Source organism: Aquarana catesbeiana, linkage group LG03 (assembly GCF_042186555.1).
Source record: "Aquarana catesbeiana isolate 2022-GZ linkage group LG03, ASM4218655v1, whole genome shotgun sequence".
Taxonomy (NCBI): Eukaryota; Metazoa; Chordata; class Amphibia; order Anura; family Ranidae; genus Aquarana; species Aquarana catesbeiana.
Window position 1 is genome coordinate 561,513,432 of NC_133326.1, and position 20,245 is coordinate 561,533,676.

At 42.1% G+C, this 20,245-nt stretch overlaps 1 protein-coding gene across 1 annotated transcript in view; it reads left to right on the top strand.

Moving 5' to 3' along the window:
* AGBL3 (AGBL carboxypeptidase 3) overlaps nt 1-19,932 on the top strand; it is a 204,412-nt gene extending 184,480 nt beyond the window's left edge. The window contains exons 16-22 of the mRNA XM_073621778.1: nt 8,010-8,063; nt 10,360-10,414; nt 10,623-10,799; nt 11,526-11,571; nt 11,682-11,854; nt 13,765-13,978; nt 18,814-19,932. Coding sequence (XP_073477879.1) covers nt 8,010-8,063; nt 10,360-10,414; nt 10,623-10,799; nt 11,526-11,571; nt 11,682-11,854; nt 13,765-13,978; nt 18,814-19,255 — 1,161 coding nt within the window. The 3' untranslated portion in view covers nt 19,256-19,932. The remainder of the gene's footprint in view (nt 1-8,009; nt 8,064-10,359; nt 10,415-10,622; nt 10,800-11,525; nt 11,572-11,681; nt 11,855-13,764; nt 13,979-18,813) is intronic.
* The last annotated feature ends 313 nt before the right edge of the window (nt 19,933-20,245 follow it).

A 20,245-nucleotide genomic window follows, 5' to 3' on the forward strand; every position in this document is an offset into this window, starting at 1 on the left:
TTCACACCAAACCATATATTGGCTTTGTGCACAGGGGTAAAACCATCCTGAAACTATGAAGGGTCTTACCCAAATTGCATAATTGTCTAAAATATCTTTGTATTTTGTAGTATTAACAGTACTATTCACTGTAAACGCCCATGTGGAGGGTGGTCCACATACTGTTAGCCATATACATAAGTGTTAGTGTTCCTATATACATAACCTGGTTATTCAAGCCTAGGAGTGAGATGACTCCCTCCCACTCTTTTTAACCTTGTATGACCTTAGTCTGATCATATAGTTGATAAAAGAAACAAAAACAAGATGTCCTGGAATCTGTTATCTCAAAGACTCAGGCAGTGATCCACAGACACCCATCAAAAGATAAATGTATAACATTTTTAGTCCTAAAATGCACCTATTTCCACTTCTAGCTTATTTGGACATGTGCAGTGTTAATTTTGGCAGCAAATTTCGATTTAGTTTTAGTCTTAGGACTAAAATGGCATTTTAGTTTTAGTCCCATTTTAGTCTTCTGCAATTGTTTTAGTTTTAGTCCTATTTAGTCGACTAAATCTCCAGTATACTTTAGTCGGCTAAAACATCTTAATCATCGAAAATCTAGTGGACAGAGTGAAATTGTAATGCATTATTTAAGCATTTCTCTACAATTTCCAAACTCATTATATACAGCTGGAATAAAAAATCTAATATGTTATTATTTATGGTATTAAGGTATGAACATGCACTACAGACCAGTGTTAATTTTGACGTCAAATTTCAATTTAGTTTTAGTCTTTTGACTAAAATTAAATTTTAGTTTTAGTCGTATTTTAGTCATCTCAATTGTTTTAGTCGTATTTTAGTCGACTAAAATGTTTTAGTCGGTTTTAGTCGACGAGAAAATAATGAAAGAAACTGCGCTAAAAACCAAGTACAAAAATGAATTACAGTGAAAAGCAGCAATCCTCACAAAAACATCAATTGTAAAAAAGCATAAAAAAAAATAAGAGGTTGCGCTAATGCTAGTGGAACACAATAAATAATTTACAGTGAAGAAAAAATTTGTATGGGAATTATAAATAAATCAATGTGCAGAACTTTAGTAGTAAAGAAAAAAAGTCCATAAATTAAAACCTCAATTGAGTGTTATAAAAAGTCCAAAGAAAAAACCATCAATGAAGTGTTGTAAAGCGTCCGAATCACCAACAGAAAATAAAAAAAAAAAAAAAAAAAATCCAAGTGGTAAGCAATGAAGATCAGTGATAACGAGGAAGGGTCCACCACCAGGTATTGAAGGGGTTACTCCTTACCAGAAGGCCATGACCCCCCACTACAGAGGATCACAGCAAGCAGAGATCTTTTAAAGCCAGAATGGGGATTAGCAGTGGTGTCCACCAGGGGTCATCTCGTCAGCAGCCACTCCAACAACCCAGGGCATTGATACCATAAAATAAAAAGGGGCTCACATAGTGTAAAACCACTTTACATTTTATTAAAATAGATAAAAAACAGATATACACTTACAAAGTGTCAGATGGATAAACAGCCTTAAGTCCGGCTCCGTGGCCACCGGAGCTCGGACAAACCCGTCCTACTGGGAAGCAACTCGCTTGGGGGTGACGTCAGCGCGTCGTCTGGCTCCGTTTTAGTCGACGAAATGAACACTGGACATGTGGGGCTCGTTCTTGAAAAATGGAGGAGATAATGAGCCCAAAATTGTTGGGTGTTCCCAACGTCAATAGCCAATGGCAAACAAGACATCTGTTACAACTCCAGTTCAGTGCTTCTTTAGTTTTCAAGAATCAGCCCCAGAGAGTCCTAGGCCTCTTGCACACAGCAGCTTGAAAAATCTCAGTACAGAGTTTTTTGGGGTTTTTTACGGAGCTAAAATGAAACCCAATTATTTACAATGTGCCTGTGCACACAGGTGCGTAGACAAGTACCAAGTATTTCTCAGTTAAAAAAAAAAAAAAATGGGAAAATCTTCACTCCCCATCAGTATTTTGCGCCTTGCTTGCAAATACGCGCATATGAGCATAAATATGAATGTATTTTCCCAAGGAAGGTATTGTGTGCACAAGCACGCATATACATGCAAATGTGCACATAAATAAATACACGTGAATTTGCGCAAAACAAACACCTGAAATTACATCCAAAAAAGCAGAGGAGAGGCTCAAATATCAGTACCATGTGTGAGAGGCCTTAAAGGTTTAGTCCACCAACTTTTTTTTTTTTTAGTTGTAAGTTGAGCCTGGTAGGCTGAGTAAGCCCCTGGCTTCTTACATGTCATGGATACTCCTTCATTGTTGAGACCTGCCTGCCATGACTCCTGAGTCTTCTCCCGAAAAAAATACTAAAAATCCAGCAGAGATCTTGGGAACCCATCATAATGAGGAGATCTCACCAATACAGTCCCCGAGAGATAGAAACGACTGCCAGAGGGCTGAATTTTTCAGGCATCTACCAAACATTGAATTATCAGTTTTGGGTCTACTGAACTTTTAGACTCACACATTTGTGTGATAACCTGTATTAAAACCAATATTTCTATAGCACACTACTACAACACACAATAATGTCCTGTATGTATGCAGTCTGATGAGTAGGCACTGATAGGCAGTAATGATGGGAACTGGTAGGTGGCACTGATGAGGAGCCACTGATTGGCAGCACTGGTGGGCACTGTTGGGACTGCACTGATAATCAGTGCCCTGGTTATCAGCGTAGATGTCCCTTTTAGAGAAGCTGGTTATTGGCTCTCTTCTCCTCTCATGCTGTCAGCATGAGGAAAGGAGTGCCAATAACTGCTTTTATTTGCATCCATGATTAGCTGTGATTGGACACAGCTGATCACGTGGTAAAGAGCCACTGAGTGGCTCTTCAGCTCAATCTGTGATCAGCAGTGTCCTCCGGATCATATGACGGCCTCCTGGAACTAGCTGACCATGCTGTAGCTGTCATTCAGCTAGCTATAGCATGGTTGGCAAGTGTTTAAAGTGACTTTTTTTTTTTTTTTTAATTCTGTCTTCACTAGCTGTACATTCTTCTGTCTTCAAAAGGTCCACTTGCTGAAATAGGTTCCTTATCTGGCAATTCCGAATTTCCTGGTCTCACGCTGGGCTCTGTGGTTGTTTCTTCTGACCGATACATTATTGTGTCCAAAAGTGACATTTAGCCCTCGTTCACATTGAATATGGCTTTGAAATCGTGCGACTTCATCTGAAGCCGCACAATTTCAAAGCTGCATGTCCATGCAACTTTTGGTGCTACTTGAAAGACATCTGTGCAGTTTAATGCACAGATGTCTATTGAATTCGCACCCGAAATCGGCAAAAGTAGTGCAGGAACTACTTTTGCAAATCTGTGTTGCGCAATAGGCTGAGACTTGTCATGCAATTTGACCTGACAAATCGGACCAGTGTGAACGAGGGCCCAGGGGGAGATTTACTTAAACTGGTGCACTCAGAATCAGGTACAGCTGTGCATGGTAGCCAATCAACTTATAACTTCAGCTTGTTCAATGAAGCTTTGACAAAAAAAAAAAACTGGAAGCTGATTGGTTTCTATGCAGAGCTGCCCCAGATTTTGCACTCTCCATAACCACCAAAGTGACATAGAGGTCAAAAGAAGAAATCACACCTTCAGAGGGGGGCCAGGTATACTAAAGACTTTTTAGCCAGAGGCCTGTGAAGACAGCAGGGATAAGCACCATGGGTGGCAAGGGATGCAAGTATTAACCATGCAAATATATATGTTTGATAAAGTCACTATAGCGCAGCATTTGTCAACTTATGAAAATTCGTGCATTAAGGCCCCTTTCATGCGAGTGGTTTGTTGCGTTGTTTCCGGATTCCTGCGGCAAGAATCTGTGGATTCCTGCAGCAGAAATGACCGAGTTATGCGATTAGCATCAGCCACTCAGCCTATTTAAACTAATGGCGAGCTGACGGCGGCTGCTGCTGATCGCATGTAGCCTCGGACAGATTATTTGCGGTTGCAGGACAGATGTCTGAGCCTAGACGTAGTCAGCTGTGTCCAGGCTCTGACATCGGTCCCGAATTCTCAGCTAATCGCTCTGTGTGTGGCTACCTGAAAGGGGCCTTACTCAACCATAATGTGACTTTGTAGCTTATTTCTGTGGAGTATCTGTGTATTTCCCCTACCACACTATTGCTTACTGAATAAAAAGAATGTCATTATTATTATTATTATTATTATTATACAGGATTTATATAGCGCCGACAGTTTACGCAGCGCTTTACAACATTAGGGCAGACAGTACAAGTACAATACAATTCAATACAGGAGGAATCAGAGGGCCATGTCATGGGAAGGATCTACTCATATATGCCCTTCTTCGTGTGATTGCTCTGTCTTTAACCACTTGCTTACTGGGCACTTAAACCTCCTTCCTGCCCAGACCAATTTTCAGCTTTCAGCGCTGTCACTCTTTGAATGACAATTGCGCGGTCATGCTACAGTTTACCCAAATTCCTTTTTTTTCACACAAATAGAGCTTTCTTTTGGTGGTATTTAATTGCTGCTGGGTTTTTTATTTTTTGCTAAATAAAACAAAAAGGGACCGAAATTTTGAAAAAAACAAACAAAACTGTATCATAGTTTGTTATAAAATTTTGAAAACAGGTAATTTTTCTCCTTCACCGATGTGCGCTGATGAGGCTGCACTGATGGCCACTAATGGGCACTGATAGGTGGCACTGATGAGGCAGCCATGATGGGGGGCACTGATGGGCACTGATAGGTGGCACTGGTAGGTGACACTGATAGGCAGCATTGATCTGTGGCACTGATTATTAGACAATGATGGGCATTGATTGGCAGCACTGGTGGGCATTGATGGGTGGCACTTTGGGCACTGGTAGGTGGCACTGTGGGCACTGGTAGGTGGCACTGTGGGCACTGGTGGGTGGCACAGTGGGCACTGGTAGGTGACATTGGTGGGCACAGCTGTGGCTTTATGAGTGAGGGACTGATGTTCCTCTGACAGAAGCCGGTGATCGGCTTTTTTTTCCCCTTACGCCGACAGCGAGAGGAAAAAAAATTACCGATTACCGAGCTTCTGTTTACATCACGTGATCAGCCATCATTGGCTGACAGCTGATCACGTGGTAAGGGGCCGTGATCGACCACTTACTCGGATCTGTGATCAGCCAAGTCTCATAGACTCGGCTGATCACAGAGCGCACCGTGCGACCGTTCGCCTGATTTTCTTATAGTGTGTACCCCACATTAGAAACCAACAGAAAGCAACGTTAGGGTCAGTGTGCTGATCTTTGGGGATCTTTAACAAATTATTTCACAGTACAAGCGTCAAGATAGGTTAGGGATAATTTGCTTAAAGTGGCTTGTTAAGAATTTTGTAGATTCTGTAATGTCCGTAGTCTGGGCACAGGTCCACTTTAACCACTTCCAGACTGCCTTCCGCACATTTACTGCGGCAAGGCGGACAGGCTGCGTGAAACAACGCACTTGTATTTCGCTTCGTGCAGTAGGCTCCTGGGGGTGCGCGCACACACTGATTGGACAGAGGGGGAGCCAATCAGCGGTTCCGGCGGACGCAATGTAAACAAGGCAGATCATAGTTCTGACAGGGGAGAACATAGAGATCTTGTGTTCCTGCTAAGCAGGAACATGGATCTCTGTTCTCCCAGTCAGAGCAATCCCCACACAGTTAGCAAGCACCCCCTAGGGACACACTTAACCCTTTGATCGCCCCTGATGTTAACCCCTTCCCTGCCAGTGTCATTAGTACAGTAACAGTGCATATTTTTTAGCACTGGTCCCCAAAAAAGTGTAAAAAATGTCAGTTATGTGTCCGATTTGTCAACCACAATGTCGCAGTCCCGCTAAAAATCACTGATCGCCACCATTACTAGTAAAAAAATAAATAAAAATTCCATAAAAATAACCCATCATTTGTAGACGCTATAACTTTTGTGCAAACCAATCAATATACGATTGGGATTTTTTTTACCAAAAACATGTAGCAGAATACATATTGGCCTAAATTGATTCAATTTTTTAATTGGCTATGTTTTATAGCAGAAAGTAAAAAATAGCGACAGTTTTGAAAAAAATAAAAATTTTTTTTTTTGGTTTATAGCACAAAAAAATAAAAACTGCAGAGGTGATCTAATACCACAAAAAGAAAGCTCTATTTGTGGGGAAAAAAAGGACATCAATTTTTCTTTTTGGGTACAGCGTCGCATGACCGCACAATTGTCAGTTAAAGTAATGCAGTGCCGTATCGGAAAAAATGGCCTAGTCATGAAGGGGGTAAACCTTCCGTTGCTTAAGTGGTTAAATCTCCACCTCAAAACCACAAACCCTATTTTAGACAGTTTACCTGGTGTGTGAAATTTCTGTAATCAGCTGGGCACTCCCATTACTAGAGAGGACCGGAAACCTTTGGCCTAAGGGGCAAACACAACCAAATAATTATTTCATGGTGGGAACAGATTTCTGTGGCCTAAAGAAAATGTGCCATGGTGCTGCAGTAATTGGTGGTCGTGATGAAAGGTGGGTGTTCCTAATGGACATTGTTTATTGTGGCACACCTTTTCACAAATTCCAGAATCAGCTTTTAGTGTGGCATTCGGTCACATGACATCTCGGAACTACAAAGGAAGGTGGTTCTAAAAGACTCCACTCTGCTAGAATCTATGATCTCAGGTCATTAGCTCTTTATTGCCCAGCGTGTGTCAGTGACTGCGGGTCATGCTTCCATTAATTGGTGCAGTATGTCCAGTTAAGGCCACTGGTTCAACATGTCCTACTGTATTTGTACTGTCTGGGGGGCAAATGCCCAAGATTTACACCTGTCTCAAGTGTATTTATGTCTCGAATCAACCCAATATAAATGTAGATGGCCAATCCCCTTCATATCACAGTACTCAAATGCAAACGCAAATGATAGGAACATCCATACACAGCCAGCAACACCTAAATGTTTATCTTATGGGTCCATGGACACTAGGGGCAGAAAATAGGCCAGAACCCACTGGCAAAAAGAATAACAAATACTCATAGTGGCTCCTATTGCCCAAGAGTTTGAGACCTTATGAGCATTTGCTTTTATAAGCGTTTTTTTCCCAAAACATTCCCCACTGCTCATTTTTACACTATAATCGATCTACACTTGAAACTTAAATGTGAGTTTAGGCGCGTTTATGAGAGTTTTGCATTTTTTTTCTGCCTGAAAACTTCTCGCAAAAACACACTTGTGATGGGGTTTTTTTTTTTTTTGCCTCTATACTCTCCTCTTGATATACAGTAATACCTTGGATTACAAGCATAATTTGTTCCAGAAGAATGCTTGTAATCCAATGCACTCGTATATCAAAGCGAGTTTCCCCATAAGAAATAATGAAAGCTCAGATAATCCGTTCCACTTATGGAAGCAAGTGTCACCGGTGCCCCCGCACCCCTGGCCCAGGGCTTGGATCCTGCTCGTCTTGCGAGACAATGATCGCAAAGAGAGTCAGGATTTTTTTTCCTTTTAAATAGCTCATATTGCGAAACGCTCGTAAACCGCATTACTCGCAATCCGAGGTTCCATTGTATGCCTCTTAAAGCTCTAATGTGCATGGACACATAGGATAACATTGAGCTGCTTCTACAGGCAGGAGAAAAAAAACAAAACGTAAAGCTCTTGTAGAAGCAGCGATTATTTAAGCCCAGTGTGCATGGACCTCAAGGGGTTGACTTACTAAGGGCAACTAGACTGTGCACTTTGCAAAACGCAGTTGGTCCAGAGCTTAGTAAATGAGGTAAAGATTCCCTATGCAAAGAATATCCAATCATGTGCAAGGAAAATAAAACTGCATTTTTGCTTGCACATGATTGGATGATGGTGTCAGCAGTGCTTCTGCTCATTTACTAAGCTTTGGAGCAACTGCACTTTGCAATGTGCACAGTTTCTTTGCCTTTAGTAAATCAACCCCTAAATGTGTGCATATAAATAGCTCATCCAAATGTATTTTATTTGTGTCTCTACAAAGGTGTCTGTTATCTATCTGGTGTTCGATTCCAATGGAGAAGTCATCAGCACCAAGGTGAGTTATTCCGAGAGTGGTATGTCCTAAAATGTAATAGATTAGCCTGCATTAATGTATCTGAATTCTACAGTATCAGGATGTGCAGAACGGCTTTCTGGATAGGCAGACTCTACTAAAAAGATTTTACATTTACTACAGGTTAAACTTGTTCTTTCCTTGTAAAAAAATTGTTAAAAAGGAACAGAGAAATCAATCAAAGGTATTTTATAATTAGGTGGAACTGCCAAAACTGACACTTCCAATAAAATAAAAATATCAAATATGACCTTCTATCCAGCTCAGAAGAGCCTTCATACAAGGGAAGAGACAGGTGATCTAAGTGGAGCAGAAAGTTTGCTCCCTATTAGAAACGGCAGAGTTCTGGAGGTATGGCCCTCTGGTGGAAAATGGAAGTCCAAACTATACACCGAGTGGCCTAGGATCAGAAATGATGACAGATGTCACTGTGAACTTTTTTTGATCATGCTGAAAAAATCCTTAAAGTGGATCAGAAATGTTATAGGAGACATTTAAAAATGTTAATTTTCAGAAGTATCCTGAAAAATTACTACCTTTTTATATAGAATTCGTCCTTTAAATAAATGGTGCACTTCCTTGTATGTGAAGGTGCCTGGGCACATGTGTGCCTACAGCCTTATAACTGTATGTCTGCAGTGTGAGTTCTAAGGCACTGCTGCCTCTGACTGCTAGAGATTTGAAGTGATATTTGTAGATGTCACTATTGTGCTGCTCAATGTCCTCCTTGCTGAGATTCTGACTTGAGGAAGTAAAGCCCTGCCCCTACCAAATTGGCCACCACAAAGAAACATAGTACAGAACAGGGCATTGTGGAAGGTGAGCAGCTACAGGGCAACCACAAACAATCCTGTTGACTAGCCCTTTGGCCTCTGCCTGCCTTTTTTGGGCACGCTCCGACTTAGAAGAAAGGTTCCTGTACTACTTTGGGGGCGACTTGCATAGACTTCTATACAGAAGTCGTCTTGCAAGTCGCCCCGGCAGTCGTGTGCAGGTCGCCACGGTGAGGCGACCTGCAAGTCGTGCCGCGTCTAGTGTGAACCGGCACTAAAGGGAATCTCCCAAAGTGAGGGAAATTCCCCTCTTAGACATCTGTCCCAGTAACAGTTGTCCCAAATTACGGGGACAATAACAACATTACTTTCTTTCTCATTGACTAGGGATAACCGTACAAAAAGATGGGTGAATCTCCCCAATGGAGACAAAGACATCAGAAAACTAATTCTGAAGTACATCCCCTCCCAAAAAAAAAATACTAAATTTTCTTTTCTTGATACAAATCCCCCCTCCCAGCACAAATCCTCTCTCCCAACCCCCCCCCCCCCCAGCACAAATCCTCTCTCCCAAATCCCCTCTCCCAGCACAAATCCTTTCTATCAAATCCCCCCTCCCAACACAAATCCTCTCTCCCAATCCCCCTCCTTGTACAAATCTTCCCATCTAGCACAAATCCCCTCAAATCCATCCTCTTACCACAAATCACTGCCCCCCCCCCCCCAATTCTCCCCTCCTAGCACAAATCTTCCCCAATTCTACACATCCCCCCCCATTTCCTTTCCCAGCAAAAAAAAGCTTCCTCTCCCACAATTTTACAGGAGTAGTGAGGAGGTGCAGGCATTCTGTGCCCCCCCAGGCCAGCCCCCCATGAACATGGTACCCACGCCTGCTGCAAGTCCGGACAGGAGAAGTGTCAGCGATGACAGAGAGAGCTGGGATAACAGCACTCCTCCATACAGCAGATAACACGGGATCATCTTGAATCGGATGGTACACATGGCTTAATCAAGCCGTGTTTACCATCCGATTCAAGAGGATCCTGTCTTATCTGCTGTATGGAGGACTCTTACCTTCTCCAAGGACTGCTTATCTCCAGGAAATGTGAGTAGGGGGCGGCGGGTAATCAATCCGTGTGATCTAAGAGGACCCTGTGTAATCTGTTGTATGGAGGAGCGCTCTACTGACAGGAGCGAGGAGAGCACAGAAAGCTCATACCTCCTCCCAGCTCTCTTCTTGCTGTACAATTCTCTTGCAGCCCACACCAGCACCCCCTAGATCCAGCCATGTACAGACGGACGCCCCTCTAAGAAGGGCGCCTGTAGGCACAGTGCCTATTGGGAAATCCGCCCCTGGGTCTAACCCTTCCTCACACTATCCAAGACTTAACAACAAGGTTTTACTTAGAGATACACTTTACGCTTGTATTCATTTACATTATATGTGCTCTCCTATGTATAGCCTTGTAGTATATAATCCTATCTGTTCTTTTAAATGCATCCAGTCTCATTCTTATGCCAGTGAACAGAATGCAATCAAGTTTACAAGCCGTTTAAAAGGTGAGTAGCGATAAAAAAAAAAAATTAAAAAGCGAAATAAGAGGATTGACAATGCTAAGATCTTTTTAATGCTGGTTGCCCGGTTTTTATGCTGTCCTTTCATTTCAATGCCTTCTGTGTCACTGATGCCCTGTGCAGAGGGAATATATTGTGCTAATTCTAATGTTTCTGGCTTAATGTCTCTTAATTATATGGTTTGTGTTGTCAGGATTCCACTGGAATAGACCTCTCCCGTTATTTAAAAGCCTTGTGCCCCAAAGATTTCCTTTAAATGGTGCCCCGGAGCCAAGCTATTACTACATCATCCCGCAAGATGTCAGTGACACCAACGTATCTAATATTTCATTGCATGGGTATGAGTCTGGAGACGGAGTGCACAAGTCAGGTGGGTATGATAGTCTGTGGTATGGAAAAAAGAATCCTGTAGCACCAGGCAATTTCAGTTTTTGGTTGTTGCTACAAAGTTAGTGTTTATTTAGCCATATTTTTTTCCTTTAGCTTTGAATGAAGTAGGGAAAGGTTAGAACCACTGTCAGGTGTTTACTGCTATCCGGGGTTCCATTAACTTTCGCCTTTACTTCCTGTGCTACTGACAACAGTTTAGCAGTCAGAAAGTGAGGGGGAACTCCCCAATAGCAATGCGGATGGATATAAAAAAAAGAGTGGGAAAGGCTAGAACCCATGTCAGGTTTTTATTTGTCTATGTCCATGTTGCAGACTTTCCCCTCACACCTTATCTGGTGAAACTGTTACCAGCAGGGACAGGAATTAAAGTAAAATATTTGTTGAAACCCCCGACAGCAGTAAAACCTGACATCCTTCCACACTTCCTCCAACACTAGAAAAACTAGAGTTTTCGACTCACACTTTATCCTTCTAAGCGCCACTCAAAAAGCCTGGAGCAGGAAAGACATTGGTTGCTCAAAACAACCAGTCAGATGCCTGAATCCATTCTCAAACTTGCATTTAAAAGCTAATGATAATCTGGTTGGTTATTTGAACAACCTGTACCCATTTAATTTCCACGTGTCTTTTCTCCAGAATTGGCCATTTGTTCTGTGAAATGTATTTAGATACTTTTGATGACATTGTACTTTTATTGTATTTATAGTGAATGGCCCTTTTACAGCTTTGTACAGCGATGGAAAGATTTCCAGGTAAGAGACCCATTCAATACATTTCTTTCTTGGTGGATTTCTAAGAACATGGAACAAACACACACTTGTTCTCTTGACAAAAATATATCCATTTACATTTTCTTGTTTAGCTCTGGAAGCCTGTGGGCCGGAGACTCACCCCTGGAAAGGGATACTGCAAGCTCTGTGCTGGCAGGGGCAGTTGTAAGGCATGATCTATCTCCCCTATCTGTGGGAATAAGCGGATCTGCTCCACCTGTAGCACCCAATGATATGGAAGTTCTGAGCAATCTGTATGGATCTGGTAAGAAAACTATCATTACTACAAGTCAAAACACAGTAGAGCCTTCCTAAAGTTGAACTCCAGGAAGATTTAAAAGACACAAATTAATGCAGATATGGGTTTATTAATACAACTTTACCAAATGAGTCCTAAGCCCTGTTGTAAACAGCAAAGGGACAGTGCCTAATTGTCCCCAGTGCCACTTTAAAATGGCACCCAGACTTAGCATCACCCCACTTCCTGTCAGTACACAGGCTCCAGGGGGGAACTGGATCAGGTCAGTGAGGACATGAAAAAGTGTAAGAATATATCTATAAGTATTGAACAGGTCACCATTTTTCTAGGTAAATATATTTCTAAAGGTGCTATCGACATGAGATTTTCACCACCACAACCCATACATACAAAGAAACCAAAACAAATAAGTTCAGAAATTAAGTTATATGTAATAAAATGGAATGACATAGGGAAAATGTATTGAACACGCTAACTGAAATGTATTTAATACTTCGTAAAAAATCCTTTGTTGGTAATGACTGCATCAAGACGCCTCCTGGATCTTTAGTTCTCTCCATAGATTTTCTATTGGATTCAAGTCAGGTGTTTAAAAGTTTCCTTGGCTTTGTATTTGGGATCATTGTCTTGCTGAATGTCCACCCTCGTTTCATCTTCATCATCTTGGTAGATGGCAGCAGATTTTTATCAAGAACGTCTTGGTACATTTTCCCATTCATCCTTCCTTCAATGACATGAAGTTTGCCAGTACAGTATGCTAAAAAACAGCTCCACACCATCAGTGGTGTGTTTAGGTTTTATGCTGCCCTAGGCCTGAGTAAACTCATGAACCCCCTAATTTAAATATGATCCACCCCTTCCTGTCCAGACTATATTCTCCCAGTATTTCACAGACTTGTCTAAATGTTGTGCAGCAAACTTTAAACGAGCTTTAACATGCTTTTTCATCAGCAATAGAGTCTTGCGTGGTGAGCGTGCATACAGGCCATGGCGGTTGAGTGCATTACTTATTGTTTCCTTTGAAAAAATTGTACCTGCTAATTCCAGGTCTTTCTGAAGCTCTCCACAAGTGGTCCTTGGCTCTTGCACAACTCTTCTGATAATTCTTTTTACTCCTCTGTCAGAGAAATCTTGCGAGGAGCACCTGGCTGTTTATGGTGAAATTATGTTCTTTCCACTTCCAGGATTATGGCCCAAACAGTGCTCACTAGAATAGTCAGAAATTTAGAAATCCTTCTGTAACCAATGCCATCAGTATGTTTTGCAACAAAAGGTTGCAAAGGTCTTGAGAGGGCTCTTTGCTTTTACCCATCATGAGATGTTTATTGTGTGACATGTTGGTAATGAGACACCTTTTTATAGACCATCAGTTGAGACTTCACCAGCTGATAATAATTTGCACTGACAAGTGGGAAGGGTTTCTAATTACTGACAGATTTTAGTGGGTGTCTTGGCTTTCCATGCCTTTTTGCACCTCCCTTTCTTCATATGTTCAATACGTTTTCCCTGTGTCATTCCATTTTATTACACAAAACTTAATTTCTGAACTTATTTGTTTTGGTTTCTTTGTATGTATGGATTGCATGGGTTGTTACTGACACGTGGGCAAAATTTCATGTCAATAGCACTTTTTGAAATATATTTACCTAGAAAAATGGCGACATGTTCAATATTTATTTTATTCGCTGTATTAAGCTCTCCTAAAGTAAAACACATACATGCACCCTGCCTGTAAAAGCATGCTTTCCTGTACAGGGCACCACATACAGTTACTGGTATACAATATTTTTGGCTATAGCAAACCTTTAAACTGTTTTTACTAAGAACTGTTGACAGCCAGAATATGAAAACGAGATTCATATATCCAATTACTTTGCATATTCTTTTCATAATTGCCACTAATTTGATTGTCTCAGTAACAGCTCAAGGAAATTATGTGCGGTGGAGGCAGAACACATCTTCAGCACCTTTGAACAGAGAAAATTGTGCAGGGAGTCGCAGAGACAAGGATAGGACAGCGAGTATGAAAGGAGAAATCTTTCTCCCAGCTGTGACAAACTCCTCAGAAGCCAAGGTCATTGGAACAGATGAAGAAATATTTCTCCATCCCACCACTGCCACAAAGATTCGGTAACTTTCTTCTTTTAATCATTTAATAAAGCAGAATCACATTATGGTTATACCAGCGATGGCTGGTGATAATTTTTTGGGGGAGAGCAAACCCCTCCAGGTCCTTATCTGCCCATCCTCTGCTGTCACGGCTCCCAGTACCCAGACACACTATACACAGAGAACACATTGTACATTATACACAAAGCACACACACACACACTATACACAGAGAAAATGTTTGCCAGCACATCATGGATCAACAAGGAAGTGTCCAAATTAATTTTTTAATGCATGATCACATCAAAAGAGTAGTGCAACATTTCAGAGTCACACAGGACCCCTTCATCAAGTATCACATGCCTGACAAAGGGGTCCTGCGTGACTCCAAAACGTTGCACTACTCTTTTGATGTGATCATGCATTAAAAAATTCGCCTTAACGCTTCCTTGTTGATCCATGGTGCGCTGGCAAACATTTTCCTTGTGACTCCTGAACCAGTTCCCAGCTGGTTGTTGCTGCAGCACCCAATCCCTTGAGAGCTTTTCCAGGAACGTGTGCCATGGGAATATGCACAGAGCGCGCACTATAGGTGGAGGAGATCCAGCAGCACTCACATTAGTTATATTAGCACCTGAGTAAGTGATGAATTAGCCCTGTAATGTGATGGACTTGGCATGTTCTCATCCTCCCCCACAGACCATGTTCCCTCTCTCCCCCTCCCATACAGTCATGTTTGGTAACTTCTTCACTGCCTGAATGCCTGTTTTGACACATTTTAGAACACAGCCTGTTGCTGTGAAATGCACACTGTCAGAGTCCCACACAGTAGCTGCCATGCCATGATTTACTGCATGTGCAGAAGAGACGTTCCACTGAAGCAGTCTGCCGGGAGGGGGAAGAGCAGCAGCATGACAGACAGACTGCCAGTACTCTGATATCAGCCGATCACAAAGCGACTGATATCAGAACTGCAAAAGTGCAGTGCATAGGTGGCCATCCTTATTGGAGCTTGTTCCTGTTCCTCCATCCCCTGCAACCAGTCCGCACGCACAGTCCACTCCACACACAGCATAGTGATGACTTAGAGTGGCTGGGAAACCGGAAGTGACACCGCAAAAAGCACCACCCATCGTCCTCTGGTCCCCGACAAACACGCGCAAGGAGCCAAAAGGCACAAATGAATGTAAAGTGGGGAGTGTTCAGGGCGCATCGCTTGCGCCCTGAACCCTCCCTAAACACAGGTAAATTGGCTTCCCAGCTTGCAATCAGTTGATTGCAAAATGGGAAGCTTCCCATAGACCGCTGTGTGTATGGGCCTGGTCACTCTTAAAATGACCATTTTTTTTCTTTTTTTTAATGGAGAATAGCTTCGGGGGTGGCCCCTATGGACCGCCACTGGGTTAAACAACGAGGTTGCATTTCTAGCACCCTGACCTGAAAAGGTATGAAGCTGAACAGCCTTTTAAAGATAAAGCCTAAGTTATTTAAAAGGATAAATTCACCTTTAATAATACATTTTACGTTTTTTTGCAGGTAAAAAAGTGTGATTTATTTATTTAGGAGTCTGCAGAGCATTGCACCCGCCATCAGCAGATCGCGGGTGCAATCTCAGGCTCCTGCAGACTCTCAGCATAGCTGTCTGTTCGTACCTTGTACGGGTAGGCAGGTCAATAGACTATGAGAGCACTCACCAGCGCCCTCGCGGCTCATTGAGAACTACAAGCCACCAGCCGCAATGGCTGACAGTGCTTGTAGTCATGCGTTCACAGGACACTGAATGAATGAAGCTGCCACCCTGTTTTCAAATTGTAAAAGTGGAGGGGGATAAATAGAGAAAAGACTCCAGATGCTGGAACATGTTACCTGTTCCACCCCTAAAATGGTTGGAACAGGTAACATGTTCCAAAGGTAAACGTATTGTTTAAGGTGTTTTTCACATGACGATATACACGTGGCCACCAGATTCCAACTGCAAGAACCAGCGTATTCTTGCAGCTGGTGATTAGAAGTGATTAGGGACAGATGTCTGAGCCAGCCACAATCAGCTGCGTCCAGGCTTGGACATCCATTCATAACCGCAGCTAAACCAAACACACTTTTTTTGAGCAGTGTTAGTTTAATAAATAATGTTAATGCACATAAAAAGTGTACATTTTTTTCTGTAATTTGTCCCGTTTAGAATGACACTAAAATTATGATTCCGGTACAAATCCCTTCAAAGTTATATCTTAAGAATAAAAAAAAAAAAAAAAAAAAAAAAAAAAAAAAAAAAAAAAGGTTAAATATTAATAGTTAATATAATAGAAACATAAAAATGGACAGAAAAATAGTTGGAGAGAAGGAGACTAAGGAGTTCATTAGGGCTGATTAGAGTAGGGTTAATAAGTGGTTAAACAGAGGAACATTTATATATATATATATATATATATATATATATATATATATATATATGTTGTATATATATATAAATTTTTACTTGTCATTTTGCTTTAACTGACCATATCTGCAGATCTAAGTTCATCCTTTTGCTCTGCAGATGAATGAACAGAAAGATACAAATGTAACAATATGTTATGTTGTATTTCTACATAAGGCTGCATTCACACCTGTCATGCGATTTTACCACGTGTTCTTACGCAATTTGTACACGTTAAAAAGTCACCAATGTAAAAACCTGAAAAAACACCTGTAATCTGCCGCAAAAGAAGATCATGTACTTTGAGCTTCAGGTGACAGAACACTCAGATGTGAACAGGGGCTTTTTAAATGAATGGGATTTTGCTTGTTGGGCGTTTTGGAACTTTTGAGAGCGTTTTACGAGCTGAAAACACTCATGCGTGAATGCAGCCTAATTGTGTTCTGGGGAAGTTGTTTATAAACACTGATTCAGATTGCTTTTTTGACAGCTAGAGCTGCCGACCTCTTCTGAGTATACTGTAATGCCAGCTATGATTTATCACAGCTGACAATTACGGTATACTGGGAGGGGATCCTAGAAGCAGGGGAGAGAGACTGAACCCATGCCCTGCGTATAAAGATGACTTTTTTTGGGAGTATGTAGCATGCGCAAAGTCTGCAACTGGTTAAATGGGCTGAATGGCAGCTACTAGTCCCATGCCCTAGTCATTCCAGCTGCAAGAATGCGCTGATGTAACCTGCCATATGAATATGGCCTTAGTGATGGCTTATTTTAGGTTATTATTTTTGATGTCCACACTTTAATTGCTTACTTTTTATTTGTGTAACTGTATTAAAGCTCAAGTTTGATCTGCTCATATATTGCCTACCTACATACTGTACCTACTGCTTATATTTTGCCTTCCTACATACCTAATGTTAGACCCAGTGACATAATCACTAGGTTCCTGTGATTCTCTACACCAGCCTTTTTCAACCAGGGTGCCTTGAGGTTTCTTTAGGTTTGCCTAGGCAAATGCCTAAAAATTGCCCCAAAAGTTGCATAAAAGCCAGCAGGTGGATCAAGCCTGCCTTTTAGTTACACAAAAGTTTTCATTGTGCACCATTACGACCTTCTAGCCACTGGCATCCTAACAACCAATGACATCATCGGTTGATAAGGAGGATGTCGGTCGTCTGCACAGCATCCTTATTTAGTTCTCCCCTCCCCTCTCCATCAGAGCTGGGTTCACATTAGTGGACTGATGTAGAGAAGTTGAGGGAGAAGAAAAACATTGGAATACTGGTCAGTACCAGTGTGCAAAAGTGTATTTGATTTGGAAGAATAAATTACCTCAAGCGTTGGGTGTCCTACATGTGTGGATGTTGATGCATTATGTATGACTATTAGAATAGCTTTTTACATTTTAGAATGGGGTGCCTCGAAGCTGTCCATAATTTTAAAGGGTGCCTTGACTGAAAAAAGGTTGAGAAATGCTCTACGCAATGCAATCAGACCATGGTTGCTGGGAGATGCTAGAGGGAGGCTCTACATAGCTTCCTGAAAACAGAAAGCTGTGGTAACACCCACGTGTATACTGAACTTCCATGATTAAAAATCCAGGGAATGAAAGGGGCAGGCCAGGGACAGTAGGGCTGGGGAGGAAATTGCTAAATGACGCTGGAAGCCCCTCCCCTGAAAATAAAAAATGCAGCTGGCGGCAATACTATTTCTCCTTTAAGTGGATGTAAACTCGAATTTTTTTTTTGTGTCATAGAGTATAAGATTTCCTATCATTTGAGCCCAGTCTTGCCAAAAAGGGTTAATCCAACTCCGAGCAATCCTCTTTTATTGTTCAGTGAGATAAAACTTGACAAACAGAGAAAAACTTGGTTAAATCCTCCCCCTTGCTGTGATTGACAGGTGATTTACATCTCGTGCACTAGCCAAAGACACATGCAGTATTTTTTAATTCCCTCCCCCTCTCCTTTCTTCAGCAGCTCTGCAAGGATTGGCTGTTCCACAGCTCAGCATGATTTGGAATGCTGAAGTCATGTGGTTACTTTCCTGTCTTTTCACTGGATGTTAGAGATCATAGCAGAAGTTCAGTGTTAGAAATACACAGGAGAAAATGCATATTGACAAGGGGAGTGTAGAGGTGGGCGGGGAGTCTACTGACATCACGACTCCACCCACCGAGCTCTAGACAACAGACCCACCCACAGAATCTGCAGTTTTTCGGGTCTCATAACAGACAGAGGGGAGACATTTGACAGGTAAAGATACATGCAGGAGCCATGTATATCCTTATAGATAACCCTTATGGCAGTAGTTTAGAAAGGATGACATTGGGTTTACATCCACTTTAAGAGCTGTCCCCATGCACTAATTGCTTTCTACCACTAGATGTCGACTAGATTTCCACTTTTACATTGTATCTTCATGTCTCCTGCAGGCACATTCGGACTACATTACCAAAAATGGCGGCCCGCTCTCAAAAATCAAAGTCTTCCAGCAGCACCAGTGTTACACCTATCAGAAAGGGCAAAGGTCAATCTTCCAATGGGCTGCTACAAAAAAAGAAGCTGGGAAGACCGATATGCCCCTGCTTACGAGAAGACCAAGCTGACAGGCAGTATCCTATGCTCCCAGTGAGCACCTGGAAAGATGTCCTGATTGGACTACAGCAAAGTGAAGGCGGGGCATATGTAGGGGGTACTCCACTGCACTTCAGGAACCAACTTGTTGCTACTGCACCAAAGGAGGACATCTCAAAACACAGGACTAACAATTCTGGGAACACGTCCATGAAACCAGGACAGCGGGTCAGCCTGTCGCCACTTCCAAAACAATCTCAAAATTCCCCCATCTCTAAATTGTGCTTGAATTCTAGTTAGCTTTTTTTTTGCCTCCTGAGGCAGATAATGGGGTACCATTGCCATTGTTGTTTCAGAAGCACCCCACTCCATTTAGAGCTAATGAGCAATTACACATTTCCTACAGTGTTTATAACGTAATACAAGCTCACCCTTAAAAAATTATTCACAATTTAGTACACAGATATGTAATTTGTCACCACTGATTTTACCTAATGTCAAAAACACACAGGCATTACTTAGTCTCAGCTTGTAAATGTTAGTCTGAGGAGCATCTTTTTCATGAGGCGGAAAGGAAGCTTCAGTGGGCATACAGCAGGCATTAAGACCACACCTGTACATTTTGGTAACACATAATAAACCACATGCATATGTGCCATAATGCACATCCCCTATGCACCACCATGGAGTTTGTTTTAGCCCACCACAATACCTTCTGTACGTCGTAGTGTGTTTAGAAAAAAAGGTGCAGGTCTGTTAAAAGGTCATTGTCGAACCTTACAGAAACACATGACATAACACAGTGCAGAAACACACCACAGAAGTCTGGTTCCTGCCTTAAAGGACAACTGTACCTTTGGTACAAGTTGACTTTGAAGGCATGCGCACCCCATCTTCCCCAATGTGCAGGCCACCTGGAGAAATACCTTGCTCCTTTTGCCAGTGATCTTCACTGTGAAGCTCTGCCTGAAGCCACACAGCTAGTTTCAGAAAACATCCCTACCAGGTCCACTTCATCCTGTGAATGCGTGCTGAAGATTTCATTCATTTCTATGGTGGGCCATATTCATGGCAGCCTTCAGCCATCCAGCAGAGTACAGTTTACCCATAGGAATGAATGAGGCCACACTGTGCAAGTGCAGAGTGAAGAGGACTTAGTGGGGATGCTTTCTGAAGCAAGGCTGTGTGGCTCCAGGCAGGACCACACACTGAAGATCACTGGATCAAGGATAAAGGCAAGCATAGGACCATGTCAGCTGCACCCATTAATGGACAACTTGTACCGATAGT